This window comes from Arachis stenosperma, chromosome 7 (assembly GCF_014773155.1).
Source record: "Arachis stenosperma cultivar V10309 chromosome 7, arast.V10309.gnm1.PFL2, whole genome shotgun sequence".
In the NCBI taxonomy this organism is placed as follows: Eukaryota; Viridiplantae; Streptophyta; class Magnoliopsida; order Fabales; family Fabaceae; genus Arachis; species Arachis stenosperma.
In genome coordinates this window covers 26,373,970-26,393,256 of record NC_080383.1, presented here as the reverse complement: position 1 = coordinate 26,393,256, position 19,287 = coordinate 26,373,970, and the positions used below count along the sequence as shown (strand labels likewise).

At 38.1% G+C, this 19,287-nt stretch overlaps 1 protein-coding gene and 1 non-coding gene across 2 annotated transcripts; one reads left to right on the top strand and one right to left on the bottom strand.

Annotated features, from left to right (window-relative positions):
* Nucleotides 1–23: 23 nt before the first annotated feature.
* LOC130941733 (haloacid dehalogenase-like hydrolase domain-containing protein At2g33255) lies at nucleotides 24–3,100 on the bottom strand. Its single transcript, XM_057870311.1, has 5 exons — nucleotides 2,641–3,100; nucleotides 2,284–2,326; nucleotides 1,364–1,424; nucleotides 1,139–1,273; nucleotides 24–639 (listed from the first exon to the last, which is right to left on the bottom strand). The coding sequence occupies exons 1-5, from the start codon at nucleotides 3,071–3,073 to the stop codon at nucleotides 475–477; spliced, it is 837 nt and encodes a 278-aa protein (XP_057726294.1). The 5' UTR covers nucleotides 3,074–3,100; the 3' UTR covers nucleotides 24–474.
* An 8,621-nt stretch (nucleotides 3,101–11,721) lies between these two features.
* LOC130942703 (small nucleolar RNA R71) lies at nucleotides 11,722–11,829 on the top strand. Its single transcript, XR_009071264.1, has one exon. It is a non-coding gene; the product is annotated as a small nucleolar RNA R71 (small nucleolar RNA).
* Nucleotides 11,830–19,287: the final 7,458 nt, after the last annotated feature.

The window sequence follows — 19,287 nt, the reverse complement described above, 5'->3', positions numbered from 1 at the left end:
ACAAGTAGCTGAACAATAATATATGTCCATAAAAGGTTCCAAATTCCCCTTTAATTCTATTCTTTCGTTGTTTAGCTTGAATGTTCTCTTAGTTTGCCATTACTACCGGGGTGAACGACAGTTCTGTTCCCAAAAGAAATATTAGGTTGTGTTTGGAAAAGAGTCGGTAATACTCGTAACGCCATGAGAATACTTTTGCGTTTCTTCATCCAGGGAGTAGTACCTTTTTTTTGCTCTCTTTTATACAACCGGGAGTAGCAACTTCCCAAACAAGAAAATAAGTACCAAGGTGATCAAGAATAGAACCTAATTACATCGTGCAACCTAAAATTTCCAGGGATATTTTGTTTTATGAACTTACAAAAGGTTAGGAATAAAAAACTACCCAATGACATATGCCACCTTGTCTAGATCTCTTAGCACCAACTAAAAAAACAGCTGGTCCTGCTGAGTTTCTTTGATCTTTCTCGTGGCTCATGGTGACAAGTCAAAATTTACCTCCAAAATTGAGTAAACTTCAGCAAGGGAAGTCACCTTGAAATCCGGTTTGTGTTCAACATCGGCGTACTTGGGAGAATCATATCTTCCCGTCTCGTCAAGCAAGCATGTAAATGCTCCTGCTCGCTTCCCGCAAGCAACCTGTAACATGCTCAGGTAAGAAATAACAATCAATTACCATCCAATTTCCGATGCATTGGAATATCACAAAATTAGTAAACCACATGCATAGGATGGAAAAGGGACCCCTTTTCATCTTTGTTAGAAACAAGTATGACTATAAAACATCAACTATATGCACAAATTCACATCATTCATGCCTGATAAGAGACGATGAAATCTCACTAGTAGCAGTAATAAATCACATTCTGCTTTGAAGCATGATAGTAAAACTCTTTTGAGACCACATAGATTACTGCTCAGCAATGTTGAAACAACTCGACTGTCGAATATTTGAAATATCTTCTAATTTTCATATCCTTTCTGAATTTTATTGTGCAAAACTGCAAATAACTACTGTTCTGCCTTTGATTTTGCAATTTATTTTCAATGAAGTATTGATGTTTGATCAACGGTGAAATTAGACACTAAAAGATCCTGCAAGCATTAAGTAGTTAGTATAATGAAGCAACCCACTTACATCATCTTTAAGGCTATCTCCAACCATTATTACTTCATTTGGTAGAACATCCCAAACAGAACATATATGTAGAAGCGGAGCAGGATCCGGTTTATAGGGACGAAACTCCCTACTTAATGCTGGAGAAAATGTAATCTGCAGAAACAAATGGGAAGGTAGAATGGAAGTGCTTAGCAATTAAAGGGAAAACAGAATATGCACAACTGAATTTGCTGATAAACGCACCCCAAATCGTTCATGGAACAAATCAACGGCTGACTTTACATTGCGTGTGATCAATCCCCTCCTGAAAAAGGAATATAGATAAATATAAACCATGTATGATAAGTAATTTAATCTTAAGCATAACTACTCAGATCATAACTTGAATATTCTTGAGACAAATTGAATGCCTTTATAGAATAATAATAGTCAATTGACAAATATTATGATGAAATTAAAACTTCATATTAAGAATGATTTCAGCATGACTCATAAACTATACACAGCCCAAAGAGAGACAAACAACTGATTGTACCAACTTAGTGTCTTGCATTTTATGAAAATAACATGATATTTGCAAAGAGATATATGAACATGGATTATAAAAATCAAAATATCAGCATATATGCTCCTTCCCCATATTAATAATCAAAATAGCATTCATCCCTTCTCAATTCGAGATATGGAACATATGTAGCTACAGAAGTACAGAACCCAAGCCTCAAGTTTACGAACATACATTGAGCCTGCAGCAGATTATCTTTTTGCTATTATTCCCAGCAACTCATGAGTCAAGGGGAATTACTGAGCCCTGAGCACAAAACCAAGGGGGGATGCAATCTAAGCAAAAAACAGTATCCATTCCTTAGAAAGTTACTAACATGAACCCATGTTATGAAGATAGACCTAAGAACAAGAAGAAATTAATAAATTTGGAAAATATAAGATTGGTTTTGTACTATTGATGAGGCTATTTCACATAAACTTAAACAGCAAAAGCTAGCAATATGGTAACACTCAACATTAACTCACACCAAGGATATAAATATAACATAGAAACCGAATTCTTTAAAATTTTAAGTCGTGACAACCTAGAAGCCAGGGATTAAACACAATAACTGGAACACCACGACATAAGAGGAAGATGTTGTGCTTAAATGGACCTTATATTCTTCGAATCGAGAAGACCACAAAGCTCAGCAGCGCCTACACCACAAATATGTCAAGCAATGCAATTCAACAACCGTAACCAATGTAAGACCATTAACTGAACTACTTATGCTACCATTCTCTTTCCACTTCAAACAGAATAATCCACTTAGAAAAACCAAGTTCTCACACAAATAAATTCAAGTTATCAACTTTCACCAACCCCACTAAACCAACTCCCCCAAAAATACCAACTTCCAATTCAACATTGCAAAACAGAATAGAAGAACCACAAAAGTATAATTAAAACCACAAAAGACTACAAACAATTAAACCCAACATTTTGAGGGAAAACAAGCTCCAATGCGTACCGGGCATGATTTGAAGACGATCAAGACCCTGGCGCTCGTAATCAGCAATGGTTTCAAAGGCCTTGCGCTGTTTCTGAGGGGTCCAGTTCTCAATCTCGTGCAAGATATCAATCCCGGAAGGGTTCTGAGATTTGATTCTGTTGTATTCGTGTTCACCAAGGACGGCTCTGTACATGGCGGCAAAGTCGATGGCGGGAACGGTTAGGGTTCCGTCCATGTCGAAAACGACGCCCCTGAGGCGCGTTTTGGGGGAACGCGAAGACGACATTAAGAGAGACCTTGTTGTGGCGGTTTTGGAGAGGATAGATGAGAACAATGGCATGGATGATGATGGTAGTGAATTAGTGGCGGTAGTGAAGTGTGGTATGTTCGTGATGGAGAGTGACGGTGGCAATGATTGTGGCTGAAACTGCTTTGTAGGCAGACACCGCATTTTTCATGGTCGGTATTTCCGTACAAACAAAATGTGCCATAAAATAATGTTAAAAAAAGGCGCCTTATTTGTATTAACGCCGAAAGAAGTAAAACCAGGGTCAACTTTAGGGAAGAAATTTTTGTCTTTTTTTTGTTTTCTTTCTGTAGTAAATTTTTAAAAGGAGTGATACAGATACAAGTCATTTGATTTATAAGTCATACAAGTTGGGAAAAACTTAATAAAAAGCACGCTGACCTATATACGATTTTCATGGGCGTGTTTCGTGTTTGTCCTTCTCCTCCTCCTCTTCCTTCTTTTTCTCTTTCTTCTTCTCCTACTCTTCTTCTTCTTCCTCCATGAAAATGAGTTTCTTGTCAAATTTGTTCGATCTCCGTCGTACGTTCTCTCTTTGCATTTTCATTCGTTGTTTTATCTGCATTTATCATTGGTATTCTTACTTCGTTTTTTTTCAATTTTTATGGTTTCTGAAATCAAACTTTGAAATCGTTTTGAAGATAATGGAACTTCAGAAATACACCCAAATGATTACAAAAATACACCCAAACGGTTACAGAAATACACCCAAAAGATTTAAAAAATATACCCAAAATTCGTTGAAATACATCTTATGCATAATTCAGAAATCTTTCTCTTTCTCCTCCTCCTCTTCTGCTGCTTCTTCTTCTTCTTCATTTTCTTATTTCATATTCTCATAATTCTTTTTGGAGGAAAAAATCAAACAAAAAAGAAAAAATACATAATGTTGCAAAATTAAAAGAAGAGCGAGGAGAAACACGACGATGAAGATGAAACACTTCAAAAACGAAGAAGAAGAAGAGGAGGCACGGAAAAAGAAGAATGAGAAAAAAAAAGAGGAGGCATGGAGAAAGAAAAATAAGAAGAAATAAATAACTTGTATGACTTGTATGGGAAAACGCTTGTATGTGAAGAATTCCTCAATTTTTAAAGTGGTTTTTCAGATCGGTTCGACATTAATGTTGTCCTTCAATTTTCAATTGTACTAAATATACCTTTTAATTTGAGCTCCGAGCAACATACAGATTCTTCTACCCAATTTCAGTACGAAATGGCCAGCTGATGTGGAATATGCTCTAAAATTTTCCAATTTAATCCTTGGCACCAATCATAACCCTAAACGTAGTTCTTCCTTCCTCCTTTTTGAATCTGTTCCTCTTCATGCTATAGCTCTTCTTCTTCTTCTTCTTCTTCTTCTTCTTCTTCTTCTTCTTCTTCTTCTTCTTGTCGATCCTATTGTGGCCATGAGTGACAGTCACATTTTAGGAAGGTCGAATCACTCCTCTGCGACGGGAAAGTGGACAAGAAACAATGTGCGAAGTAGGCATGGACCAGTTCCGAAGTGGTGCGGATGTGGGTGTCAGCCAGTCCTTCGGTGGTCAGGGACAGAGACGCATTCTAATAAGCCGTTCTTTGGGTGTCCAAATTATAATATGAGTGCACTAACTTTCTGAAATTTTAAGTATTGTTGATTTGAGTTTAATGTTTGCTAAGCTTGATGTATATTTGCAGACTAGTGGAAAGAATTGGTGCGGATTATTTGATTGGACAGATTTTGTACAAGATGAGGTGCCGGTGAAATCTGATGAAGAAAATGAGAATGGTGAGATGAAGATGAACATTGCATGGAGGGTGGGTAAACTGGAAGCAAATGTAAAAAATGTAAAAGTGATGATCCAAGTGCTTGATTTAAGATTTTTCATATTATTTGTGTTTGTGTTAATGTTGGTGTTGAAGGTTTGAATAGAATCAGTCCTGCAGCACAGAACCATGATGTTAATGTAATCCATTTTATAAACATTGTAACTGATATAAGGTTTTGATGCATCAAATGATTGTGCTCTTTGGTAGGTTGTTTCTGTGGTTTTGTTTTTGTAAACGTAATTGAACACACAATTATGAAATGGATAAGCAACAATAACGATAGCTAACATAAAGTATCATTCATAACTGATCCACAATAACATTAGTCTATATAAAGTTCTGCAATAATGCAGTGATGACAATGATGAGCGGATAATTTATACGCTTTTTGGCATTGTTTTTAGGTAGTTTTTAGTAAGTTCAAGCTACTTTTAGGGATGTTTTCATTAGTTTTTATGTTAAATTCACAATTCTGGACTTTACTATGAGTTTGTGTGTTTTTCTATGATTTCAGGTAATTTTTGGCTGAAATTGAGGGACTTGAGCAAAACTCTGAAAAAGGCTGACAAAAGGACTGTTGATGCTGTTGGAATTTGACCTCCCTGAACTCGAAATAGATTTTCTGGAGTTACAGAACTCCAAATGGAGCGCTCTCAATGGCGTTGGAAAGTAGACATCCAGAGCTTTCCAGCAATATATAATAGTCTATACTTTATTCGGAAATTGATGACGCAAATTGGCATTGAACGCCAAGTACATGCTGCTGTCTGGAGTTAAACGCCAGAAACACGTCATGATCCGGAGTTGAACGCCCAAAACATGTTATAACTTGGAGTTCAACTCCAAGAGAAGCCTCAGCTCGTGGATAGATCAAGCTCAGCCCAAACATACACCAAGTGGGCCCCGGAAGTGGATTTATGCATCAATTACTTACTCATGTAAACCCTAGTAGCTAGTCTAGTATAAATAGGATAATTTACTATTGTATTAGACATCTTTTGACAGTTTAATCTTTTGACAGTTTAATCTTTTGACTGTTTAAGTCTTTGATCATTCGGTCTTTTGATCATTCAGGGGACTGGCCATTCGGCCATGCCTGAACTTTTCACTTATGTATTTTCAAAGGTGGAGTTTCTGCACACCATAGATTAAGGGTGTGAAGCTCTGCTGTACCTCAAGTTTCAATACAATTATTATCACTTTCTATTCAATTCTCTTTTATTCTTATTCCAAGATATACGTTGCACAACACTTTGATGAATGTGATGATCCGTGACACTCATCATCATTCTCACCTATGAACGTGCGTGACTGACAACCACTTCCGTTCTACCTTAGGCCGGGCGCATATCTTTTAGATTCCCCAACAGAATCTTCGTGGTATAAGCTAGATAGATGGCGGCATTCATGGGGATCCAGAAAGTCTAACCTTGTCTGTGGTATTTTGGTGCGCGAAATTGTGATCACTACACAACTTTGCACAACTAACCAGCAAGTGCACTGGGTCGTCCAAGTAATACCTTGCGTGAGCAAGGGTCGATCCCACGGAGATTGTTGGTATGAAGCAAGCTATGGTCACCTTGTAAATCTTAGTCAGGCAGACTCAAATGGGTATAGTGATATACGAATAAAGCATAAAGATAAAGATAGAGGTACTTATGTAATTCATTGGTAGGAACTTCAGATAAGCGTATGAAGATGCCTTCCCTTCCGTCTCTCTGCTTTCCTACTGTCTTCATCCAATCCTTCTTACTCCTTTCCATGGCAAGCTTATGTAGGGTTTCACCGTTGTCAGTGGCTACCTCCCATCCTCTCAGTGAAAATGTTCCTATGCTCTGTCACAGCATATGGCTAATCAGCTGTCGGTTCTCGGTCAGGCCGGAATAAAATCCATCGATTCTTTTGCATCTGTCACTAACGCCCCGCCTGCTAGGAGTTTGAAGCACGTCACAGTCATTCGATCATTGAATCCTACTCAGAATACCACAGACAAGGTTAGACCTTCCGGATTCTCTTGAATGCCGCCATCAGTTCTTGCCTATACCACGAAGACTCTGATCTCACGGAATGGCTGGCTCGTTTGTCAGGCGAGCACTCGGTTGTCAGGCGATCAACCATGCATCGTGTATCAGGAATCCAAGAGATATTCACTAGAGCCTTGATTGCTTGTCGAACAAAAGTGGTTGTCAGTCACCTTGTTCATAGGTGAGAATGATGATGAGTGTCACGGATCATCACATTCATCAAGTTGAAGAACAAGTGATATCTTGGACAAAGAACAAGCGGAATTGAATAGAAGAACAATAGTAATTGCATTAATACTCGAGGTACAACAGAGCTCCACACCTTAATCTATGGTGTGTAGAAACTCCACCGTTGAAAATACATAAGAACAAGGTCTAGGCATGGCCGAATGGCCAGCCTCCCAATGATCTAAGAACTAGATGTCCAAAGATGATCAAAGGATCTAAAATAATCCAAAGATCCAAAGATGAAAATACAATAGTAAGAGGTCCTATTTATAAGAAACTAGTAGCCTAGGGTGTACAGAGATGAGTAAATGACATAAAAATCCACTTCCGGGTCCACTTGGTGTGTGCTTGGGCTGAGCAATGAAGCAATTTCGTGTAGAGACTCTTCTTGGAGTTAAACGCCAGCTTTTATGCCAGTTTGGGCGTTTAACTCCCATTTAGGTGCCAGTTCCGGCGTTTAACGCTGGGATTTCTGAGGGTGACTTTGAACGCCGGTTTGGGCCATCAAATCTTGGGCAAAGTATGGACTATCATATATTGCTGGAAAGCCCAGGATGTCTACTTTCCAACGCCGTTAAGAGCGCGCCAATTGGGCTTTTGTAGCTCTAGAAAATCCACTTCGAGTGCAGGGAGGTCAGAATCCAACAGCATCTGCAGTCCTTTTCAGTCTCTGGATCAGATTTTTGCTCAGGTCCCTCAATTTCAGCCAGAAAATACCTGAAATCACAGAAAAACACACAAACTCATAGTAAAGTCCAGAAAAGTGAATTTTAACTAAAAACTAATAAAAATATACTAAGAACTTAACTAAAACTACTAAAAACATACTAAAAACAATGCCAAAAAGGGTACAAATTATCCGCTCATCACAACACCAAACTTAAATTGTTGCTTGTCCCCAAGCAACTGAAAATCAAATAAGATAAAAAGAAGAGAATATACTATAGACTCCAAATTATCAATGAAACTTAGCTCCAAATTAGATGAGCGGGACTAGTAGCTTTTTGCCTCCAAACAGTTTTGGCATCTCACTTTATCCTTTGAAATTCAGAATGATTGGCATCTTTAGGAACTCAGAATCCAGATAGTGTTATTGATTCTCCTAGTTAGGTATGATGATTCTTGAACATAGCTACTTATTGAGTCTTGGCCGTGGCCCAAAGCACTCTGTCTTCCAGTATTACCACCGGATACATACATGCCACAGACACATAATTGGGTGAGCCTTTTCAGATTGTGACTCAGCTTTGCTAAAGTCCTCAATTAGAGGTGTCCAGGGTTCTTAAGCACACTCTTTTTGCCTTGGATCACAACTTTATTTATTTCTTTTTCTTTCTTTTTCTCTTTCTCCTCTTTTTTTTTTGTTTTTTTTTGTATTCACTGCTTTTTCTTGCTTCAAGAATCATGTTTATGATTTTTCAGATCCTCAGTAACATGTCTCCTTTTTCATCATTCTTTCAAGAGCCAACAATTTTAACATTCATGAACAACAAATTCAAAAGACATATGTACTGTTCAAGCATACATTCAGAAAACAAAAAGTATTGTCACCACATCAAACTAATTAAGCTAGTTTTAAAGATGAATTTGAAATCCTGTACTTCTTGTTCTTTTGTGATTAAAAACAGTTTTCATTTAAGAAAGGTGATGGATTCATAGGACATTCATAACTTTAAGGCATAGACACTAAGACACTAATGATCATAAGACACAAATATGGATAAACATAAGCACTAAATTTTCGAAAAACAGAAGAATAAAGAACAAGGAGATTAAAGAACGGGTCCACCTTAGTGATGGCGGCTTGTTCTTCCTCTTGAAGGTCTTATGGAGTGCTTGAGCTCCTCAATGTTTCTTCCTTGTCTTTGTTGCTCCTCTCTCATGATTCTTTGATCTTCTCTAATTTCATGGAGGAGAATGGAGTGTTCTTGGTGCTCCACCCTTAGTTGTCCCATGTTGAAACTCAGTTCTCCTAGGGAGGTGTTGATTTGCTCCCAATAGTTTTGTGGAGGAAAGTGCATCCCTTGAGGCATCTCAGGGATCTCATGATGAGAGGGGTCTCTTGTTTTCTCCATCTTTTTCTTAGTGATGGGCTTGTGGTCATGCCTTCTCAGTTGAACCGGCTTCCCTCTTGAATCTCTCTTTCATTGAACGCCCTCTTCATAAATGTCTATGAGGACTTGGTCCAACCTTTGATCAAAGTTGATCCTTCTTCATGGCCACAACTTCATAGAAGTGGTCTTGATGCACCCTTGAGATGAACCTCTCCATCTCCCATGACTCGGAGGAGGAGGCTTTTGCCTTCCCTTTCCTCTTTCTAGAGGTTTCTCCGGCCTTGGATGCCATAAATGGTTATGGAAAAACAAAAAGCAGTGCTTTTACCACACCAAACTTAAAAGGTTTGCTCGTCCTCGAGCAAAAGAAGAAAGAAGAGAGTAGAAGAAGAAGAAATGGAGGAGATAGAGGTGGCTTTGTGGTTCGGCTTTTTTGGGTGGGTTTGGATGGGAGAGTCGTTTGAATTTGGAATGGTGAGGTAGATGGGGTTTTATGAAGGATGGATGTGAGTGGTGGGGTTGGTGGGGATCCTGTGGGGTCCACAGATCCTGAGGTGTCAAGGAAAAGTCATCCCTGCACCAAATGGCATTCAAAATCACGTTTTGAGCCATTTCTGGCGTTAAACGCCGGGCTGGTGCCCATTCCTGGCGTTTAACGCCAGATTCTTGCCCTTTTCTGGCGTTTAACGCCAGTCTGGTGCCCCTTTCTGGCGTTAAACGCCCAGAATGGTGCCAGATTGGGCGTTAAACGCCCAACTGCTAGCCTCACTGGCGTTTAAACGCCAGTGGGTTCTTCCTCCAGGGTGTGCTGTTTTTCTTCCTGTTTTTCATTCTGTTTTTGCTTTTTCAATTGATTTTGTGACTTCTCATGATCATCAACCTACAAAAAACATAAAATAACAAAAGAAAGTAGTCAAAATATAACATTGGATTGCCTCCCAACAAGCGCTTCTTTAATGTCAGTAGCTTGACAGAGGGCTCTCATGGAGCCTCACATTTTCTCAGAGCAATGTTGGAACCTCCCAACACCAAACTTAGAGTTTGAATGTGGGGGTTCAACACCAAACTTAGAGTTTGGTTGTGGCCTCCCAACACCAAACTTAGAGTTTGACTGTGGGGGCTCTGTTTGACTCTGATTTGAGAGAAGCTCTTCATGCTTCCTCTCCATGATGACAGAGGGATATCCTTGAGCCTTAAACACCAAGGATTCTTCATTCACTTGAATGATCAACTCTCCTCTATCAACATCAATCACAGCCTTTGCTGTGGCCAGGAAGGGTCTGCCAAGGATGATGGTTTCATCCATGCACTTCCCAGTCTCTAGGATTATGAAATCCGCAGGGATGTAATGGTTTTCAATCTTCACCAAAACATCCTCTACAAGTCCATGAGCTTGTTTTCTTGAGTTGTCTGCCATCTCTAATGAGATTCTTGCAGCTTGCACCTCAAAGATCCCTAGCTTCTCCATTACAGAGAGAGGCATGAGGTTTACACTTGACCCTAAGTCACACAGAGCCTTCTTGAAGGTCATGGTGCCTATAGTACAAGGTATGGAAAACTTCCCAGGATCTTGTCTCTTTTGAGGTAATTTCTGCCTAGACAAGTCATCCAGTTCTTTGGTGAGCAAAGGAGGTTCATTCTCCCAAGTCTCATTTCCAAATAACTTGTCATTTAGCTTCATGATTGCTCCAAGGTATTTAGCAACTTGCTCTTCAGTGACATACTCATCCTCTTCAGAGGAAGAATACTCATCAGAGCTCATGAAAGGCAGAAGTAAGTCCAATGGAATCTCTATGGTCTCATTTTGAGCCTCAGATTCCCATGGTTCCTCATTGGGGAACTCAATGGAGGTCAGTGCACGCCCACTGAGGTCTTCCTCAGTGGCGTTCACTTCCTCTCCTTCCTCTCCAAATTCGGCCATGTTGATGGCCTTGCATTCTCCTTTTGGATTTTCTTCTGTGTTGCTTGGGAGAGTACTAGGAGGGAGTTCAGTAACTCTCTTACTCAGCTGTCCCACTTGTGCCTCCAAATTCCTAATGGAGGACCTTGTTTCAGTCATGAAACTTTGAGTGGTTTTGATTAGATCAGAGACCGTAGTTGCTAAGTCAGAGGGGTTCTGCTTAGAATTCTCTGTCTGTTGCTGAGAAGATGATGGAAAAGGCTTGCCATTGCTAAACATGTTTCTTCCACCATTATTGTTGTTAAAACCTTGTTGAGGTCTTTCTTGATTCTTCCATGAGAAATTTGGGTGATTTCTCCATGAAGAATTATAGGTGTTTCCATAGGGTTCTCCTAGGTAATTCACCTCTTCCATTGAATGGTTCTCAGGATCATAGGCTTCTTCTTTAGATGAAGCATCCTTAGTACTGCTTGGTGCACTTTGCATTCCAGACAGACTTTGAGTAATCAAATTGACTTGTTGAGTCAATATCTTGTTCTGAGCCAGAATGGCATTCAAAGCATCAATCTCAAGAACTCCTTTCTTCTGATTAGTCCCATTGTTCACAGGATTCCTTTCAGAAGTGTACATGAATTGGTTATTTGCAACCATTTCAATTAGCTCTTGAGCTTCTGTAGGCGTCTTCTTCAAATGAAGAGATCCTCCAGCAGAGCTATCCAAAGACATCTTGGATAGTTCAGAGAGACCATCATAGAAAATACCTATGATGCTCCATTCAGAAAGCATGTCAGAAGGACATTTTCTGATCAATTGTTTGTATCTTTCCCAAGCTTCATAGAGGGATTCTCCATCCTTCTGTCTGAAGGTTTGGATTTCCACTTTAAGCTTACTCAATTTTTGAGGTGGAAAGAACTTTGCCAAAAAGGCATTGACTAGCTTTTCCCATGAGTCCAGGCTTTCTTTAGGTTGTGAGTCCAACCATGTCCTAGCTCTGTCTCTTACAGCAAAAGGGAATAGCATAAGTCTGTAGACCTCAGGGTCTACCCCATTAGTCTTGACAGTGTCACAGATTTGCAAGAATTCAGCTAAAAACTGATGAGGATCTTCCAATGGAAGTCCATGAAACTTGCAATTCTGTTGCATTAGAGAAACTAATTGAGGCTTAAGCTCAAAGTTGTTTGCTCCAATGGCAGGGATAGAGATGCTTCTCCCATAGAAGTCGGGAGTAGGTGCAGTAAAGTCACCCAGCACCTTCCTTGCATTGTTTGCATTGTTGTTGTTTTCGGCTGCCATGGGTTCTTCTTCTTTGAAGATTTCTGTTAGGTCCTCTATAGAGAATTGTGCCTTAGCTTCTCTTAGCTTTCGCTTCAAGGTCCTTTCAGGTTCAGGGTCAGCTTCAACAGGAATGCCTTTGTCTCTGCTCCTGCTCATATGAAAGAGAAGAAAACAAGAAAATGTGGAATCCTCTATGTCACAGTATAGAGATTCCTTGAGGTGTCAGAGGAAAAAAAAATAGAAGACAGAGGTAGAAAATTCGAACTTATCAAAGAAGATGGAGTTCGAATTTTGCATTAAGGAATAGTGTTAGTCCATAAATAGAAGGATGTGAGAAGAAGGGAAGTAATATTCGAAAATCAACTGAAATATTTTGAAAAACACTAATTAGTTTTCGAAAATGAAAGTGGAAAAGAAATCAAATGTTTTTTTTTTTGAAAAAGATTTTGAAATTAGAAATAAAAAAGATTTGATTGAAAACTATTTTGAAAAAGATGAGGTTAAGAAGATATGATTGGTTTTAAAAAACATGTGATTGAGAAGATATGATTTGAAAACAATTTTAAAAAAGATTTGATTTTAAAAATTAATGACTTGCCTAACAAGAAAAGATATGATTCAAACATTAAACCTTTCTCAACAGAAAAGGCAACATACTTGAAATGTTTAATCAAATCATTAATTGTTAGCAAGTATCTTTGAAAAAGGAAAGAAATTGATTTTGAAAACATTTGATTGAAAAGATATGATTTGAAAAAGATTTGATTTTGAAAAACTTTGAAAACTTGAAAAAAAATTGATTTGAAAACAAAATCCTCCCCCTTGTGCCATCCTGGCGTTAAACGCCCAGAATGGTGCACATTCTGGCGTTTAACGCCCAAAACTATACCCTTTTGGGCGTTAAACGCCCAACCAGGTACCCTGGCTGGCGTTTAAACGCCAGTCTGTCCTTCTTCACTGGGCGTTTTGAACGCCCAGCTTTTTCTGTATAATTCCTCTGCTGCATGTTCTGAATCTTCAATTCTCTGTATTATTGACTTGAAAAGACACAAATTAAAAATATTTTTGGATTTTTTTATAATCAAAATGAAACTAAAATCAAATAACAATGCATGCAAGACACCAAACTTAGCAGTTTGTATACTACTGACACTAATGAGAATGCATATGAGACACACAAAACACTCAAGTCCAGAGAATTCAAAGATCAGAGTAAGAAATAATCAAGAATTACTTGAAGATCCTTAAGATACATGAATGAATGCATGCAATTGACACCAAACTTAAGATGAGACACTAGACTCAAACAAGAAACATAAAATATTTTTGGTTTTTATGATTTTGAAATTTTTTTTGTGATTTTTTTTTTCGAAAATTATATGGAAAAGAAAATAAAGGTATCAAAATTCTTAATGAGAATTCCAGGAATCATGCAATGTTAGTCTAAAGCTTTAGTCTAAAGGAATTAGACATGGCTAGCCAAGCTTCAGCAGGACATTGCATTCAAGAGCTAAATTGATGAAGATCAATCAGCTTTGGTGATGATAAGAACATCACCTTGAAACACTAGAATTCATTCTTAAGAACTCTGAAGAAAAATACCTAATCTAAGCAACAAGATGAACCGTCAGTTGTCCATACACAAAACAATCCCCGGCAACGGCGCCAAAAACTTGGTGCTGTTGCCGGATTTTGGCACTGATGTTACCGGACCAAAAGCTTGCTCAAAACTCGAACAATCCCCGGCAACGGCGCCAAAAACTTGGTGCGCGAAATTGTGATCACTACACAACTTTGCACAACTAACCAGCAAGTGCACTGGGTCGTCCAAGTAATACCTTGCGTGAGCAAGGGTCGATCCCACGGAGATTGTTGGTATGAAGCAAGCTATGGTCACCTTGTAAATCTTAGTCAGGCAGACTCAAATGGGTATAGTGATATACGAATAAAGCATAAAGATAAAGATAGAGGTACTTATGTAATTCATTGGTAGGAACTTCAGATAAGCGTATGAAGATGCCTTCCCTTCCGTCTCTCTGCTTTCCTACTGTCTTCATCCAATCCTTCTTACTCCTTTCCATGGCAAGCTTATGTAGGGTTTCACCGTTGTCAGTGGCTACCTCCCATCCTCTCAGTGAAAATGTTCCTATGCTCTGTCACAGCATATGGCTAATCAGCTGTCGGTTCTCGGTCAGGCCGGAATAAAATCCATCGATTCTTTTGCATCTGTCACTAACGCCCCGCCTGCTAGGAGTTTGAAGCACGTCACAGTCATTCGATCATTGAATCCTACTCAGAGTACCACAGACAAGGTTAGACCTTCCGGATTCTCTTGAATGCCACCATCAGTTCTTGCCTATACCACGAAGACTCTGATCTCACGGAATGGCTGGCTCGTTTGTCAGGCGAGCACTCGGTTGTCAGGCGATCAACCATGCATCGTGTATCAGGAATCCAAGAGATATTCACTAGAGCCTTGATTGCTTGTAGAACAAAAGTGGTTGTCAGTCACCTTGTTCATAGGTGAGAATGATGATGAGTGTCACGGATCATCACATTCATCAAGTTGAAGAACAAGTGATATCTTGGACAAAGAACAAGCGGAATTGAATAGAAGAACAATAGTAATTGCATTAATACTCGAGGTACAGCAGAGCTCCACACCTTAATCTATGGTGTGTAGAAACTCCACCGTTGAAAATACATAAGAACAAGGTCTAGGCATGGCCGAATGGCCAGCCTCCCAATGATCTAAGAACTAGATGTCCAAAGATGATCAAAGGATCTAAAATAATCCAAAGATCCAAAGATGAAAATACAATAGTAAGAGGTCCTATTTATAAGAAACTAGTAGCCTAGGGTGTACAGAGATGAGTAAATGACATAAAAATCCACTTCCGGGCCCACTTGGTGTGTGCTTGGGCTGAGCAATGAAGCAATTTCGTGTAGAGACTCTTCTTGGAGTTAAACGCCAGCTTTTATGCCAGTTTGGGCGTTTAACTCCCATTTAGGTGCCAGTTCCGGCGTTTAACGCTGGGATTTCTGAGGGTGACTTTGAACGCCGGTTTGGGCCATCAAATCTTGGGCAAAGTATGGACTATCATATATTGCTGGAAAGCCCAAGATGTTTACTTTCCAACGCCGTTGAGAGCGCGCCAATTGGGCTTCTGTAGCTCCAGAAAATCTACTTCGAGTGCAGGGAGGTCAGAATCCAACAGCATCTGCAGTCCTTTTCAGTCTCTGGATCAGATTTTTGCTCAGGTCCCTCAATTTCAGCCAGAAAATACCTGAAATCACAGAAAAACACACAAACTCATAGTAAAGTCCAGAAAAGTGAATTTTAACTAAAAACTAATAAAAATATACTAAGAACTTAACTAAAACTACTAAAAACATACTAAAAACAATGTCAAAAAGGGTACAAATTATCCGCTCATCATATTTCGAGTAAGATCCCGGGAATCCGGAAAGTCTAACCTTGTCTGTGGTATTCCAAGTAGGATTCCGGTATTGAATGACTGTGACGAGCTTCAAACACCTGAAGGCTGGGCGTGATGACAAACGCAAAAGAATTAAGGGATTCTATTCCATCCTGATTGAGAACCGACAGATGATTAGTTGTGTTGTGACAGAGCATTTAAACCATTTTCACTGAGAGGATGGGATGTAGCTATCAACAAGGGTGATGCCTCCAGACGATTAGCCGTGCAGTGACAGCGCATAGGACCATTTTCCCGAGAGGATTAAAAGTAGCCATTGATGATGGTGATGCCCTACAAACAGCTTGCCATGGAAAGGAGTAAGAAGAATTGGATGAAAGCAATAAGAAAGTAGAAATTCGAAAGGATTCTAGCATCTCCACACGCCTATCTGAAATTCCCACTATTGATTTACATAAGTATTTCTATCCCTTTTTATTTTCTATTTATTATTAATTTTCGAAACCCATAACCATTTAATCTGCCTAACTGAGATTTACAAGGTGACTATAGCTTGCTTCATACCAACAATCTCTGTGGGATCGACCCTTACTCACGTAAGGTATTACTTGGATGACCCAGTACACTTGCTGGTTAAGTTGAACGGAGTTGTGTCCACACATAGTTGAAAAAGCAATGAATTTTACAAAATACAATAACAAAGGAATCACAATTTCGTCCACCAAGTTTTTGGCGCCGTTGCCGGGGATTGTTGAGTTTGGACAACTGAAGGTTCATCTTGTTGCTCAGATTAGGTAATTTTCTTTTCAAAAACTTTTTCAAAATTTTTCTTTTCTTTTTCGTTTTTGTTCAAGAATATTTTCGAAAGAAATTAATAAAAATTCAAAAAAATTAATAAATCATAAAAACCAAAAATATTTTGTGTTTCTTGTTTGAGTCTTAAGTCAATTTTTAAGTTTGGTGTCAATTGCACGCTTTAAAAATTTTCTTGCAAACTTTTTCGAAAATTTCATGCATTCATAGTGTTCTTCATGATCTTCAAGTTGTTCTTGGTAAGTCTTCTTGTTTGATCTTGATGTCTTCTTGTTTTGTGTTGTTTGTTGTTTTTCATATGCATTTTTCGTTTGTTAGAGTCTATGCATTAAAGATTTCTAAGTTTGGTGTCTTGCATGTTTTCTTTGCATCAAATTTTTTTTTTTCAAAGTTATGTTCTTGATGTTCATCATGATCTTCAAAGTGTTCTTGGTGTTCATCTTGACATTCATAGTGTTCTTGCATGCATCATGTGTTTGATCCAAAATTTTCATGTTTTGGGTCATGTTTGTGTTTTTCTCTCTCATAATTAAAAATTCAAAAATAAAAAATATATCTTTTCCTTTTTTCTCTCCAAATTTTCGAAGTTTTGGGTTGACTTGGTCAAAAATTTTTAAAATTAGTTGTTTCTTACAAGTCAAGTCAAATTTTCAAAAATTTAAAAATCTTATCTTTTCAAAATCTTTTTCAAAAATCATATCTTTTCCAATTTTTCCTCTTTTTCGAAAATTTCAAAAATCTTTTCAAAATATTTTCAAAACCTTTTTCTTATCTTTATATCAAATTTTCGAAAATTAGCTAACAATTAATGTGATTGATTCAAAAATTTGAAGTTTGTTACTTTCTTGTTAAGAAATGTTCAATCTTTAAGTTCTAGAATCTTATCTTTTAGTTTCTTGTTAGTAATTAATTTTAATTTAAAAATTAAATCTTTTTCAAACATAATCTTTTTATCTTTTATCATATCTTTTTCAAAAATTTTATCTTTTTCAAAATTTGATTTAAAAATATCTTATCTAACTTCTTATCTTCTTATCTTTTCAAATTTGATTTTAATATCTTTTTCAACTAACTAATTAACTTTTTGTTTGTTTCTTGTCTTTTTCAAAACCACCTAACTACTTTTCCCTCTTAATTTTCGAAAATATCTCACCTCTTTTTCAAAAAAATTCTTTTTGTTCTAATTATAATTATAATTTTATCTTATCTTTAATTTTCGAAAATACTAACCTCTTTTTCAAAATTATTTTCGAAATTCTCCCTCTCTTTTCTTATTCTATTTAATTATTTATTTACTAACACTTCTCTTCACCTCTCTTCATCTAAAAATCCGAACCATTCTTCTTCACTTTTCTCCCCTTTCTTCTTCTACTAACATAAAGGAATCTCTATACTGTGACATAGAGGATTCCTCTTTCTTTTCTTGTTTTCTTCTCTTTCATATGAGCAGGAACAAGGATAAAGGCACTCTTGTTAAAATTGATCCAGAACCTGAAAGGACCCTGAAGAGAAAATTAAGAGAAGCTAAGTTACAACAATCTAAAGGTAACCTTTCAGAAACATTAGAACAAGAGAAGGAGATGGCAGCCGAAAATAATAATAATGCAAGGAGAATGCTTGGTGACTTCACAAAGCCAACGTCCAAATTTGATGGAAGAAACATCTCCATTCCTGCCATTGGAGCCAATAATTTTGAGCTGAAACCTCAGCTAGTTGCCTTAATGCAACAAAACTGCAAGTTTTATGGACTTCCATCTGAAGATCCTTATCAGTTCTTAACTGAGTTCTTGCAGATCTGTGAGACTGTAAAGACGAATGGAGTTGATCCTGAAGTCTACAGACTCATGCTTTTCCCTTTTGCTGTAAGAGACAAAGCTAGAATATGGTTGGATTCACAACCTAAGGATAGCCTGGACTCCTGGGATAAGCTGGTCACAGCCTTCTTGGATAAATTCTTTCCTCCTCAAAAGCTGAGCAAGCTGAGAGTGGATGTTCAAACCTTCAAACAAAAAGATGGTGAATCCCTCTATGAAGCTTGGGAAAGATACAAGCAGCTGACCAAAAGATGTCCATCTGACATGTTTTCAGAATGGACCATATTAGATATATTCTATTATGGTCTATCTGAATTTTCGAAAATGTCATTGGACCATTCTGCAGGTGGATCTATTCACCTAAAGAAAACGCCTGAAGAGGCTCAAGAACTCATTGATATGGTTGCAAACAACCAATTCATGTACACTTCTGAGAGGAATTCCGTGAATAATGGGATACCTCAGAAGAAAGGAGTTCTTGAAATTGATGTTCTGAATGCCATATTGGCTCAGAACAAAGTGTTGACTCAATAGGTCAACATGATCTCTCAAAACCTGAATGGATGGCAAGTGCATCCAACAGTACTAAAGAGGCAGCTACTGAAGAAGCTTATGATCCTGAGAACCCTGCCATGGCAGAGGTTAATTACATGGGTGAACCTTATGGAAACACCTATAACTCATCATGGAGAAATCACCCGAATTTCTCATGGAAGGATCAACAAAAGCCTCAACAAGACTTTAATAATGGTGGAAGAAATAGGCTCAGTAATAACAAGCCTTTTCCATCATCTTCTCAGCAACAGACAGAGAATTCTGAACAAAGCACTTCCAATTTAGCCAATCTAGTCTCTGATCTGTCAAAAGCCACTTTCAATTTCATGAGTGAAACAAGATCCTCCATCAGAAATCTGGAGGCACAAGTGGGCCAGCTGAGTAAGAAAGTCATTGAAACTCCTCCCAGTATTCTCCCAAGCAATACAGAAGAGAATCCAAAAAGGAGA

Coding starts and splice junctions, on each gene's coding strand:
- LOC130941733 (XM_057870311.1), bottom strand. CDS start 3,073: ATGCGGTGTCTGCCTACAAAGCAGTTTCAGCCACAATCATTGCCACCG. Junction 2,327..2,640: donor TCGTCTTCAAATCATGCCCG/GTACGCATTGGA, acceptor TTTGTGGTGTAG/GCGCTGCTGAGCTTTGTGGT. Junction 640..1,138: donor GAGATAGCCTTAAAGATGAT/GTAAGTGGGTTG, acceptor AGCATGTTACAG/GTTGCTTGCGGGAAGCGAGC.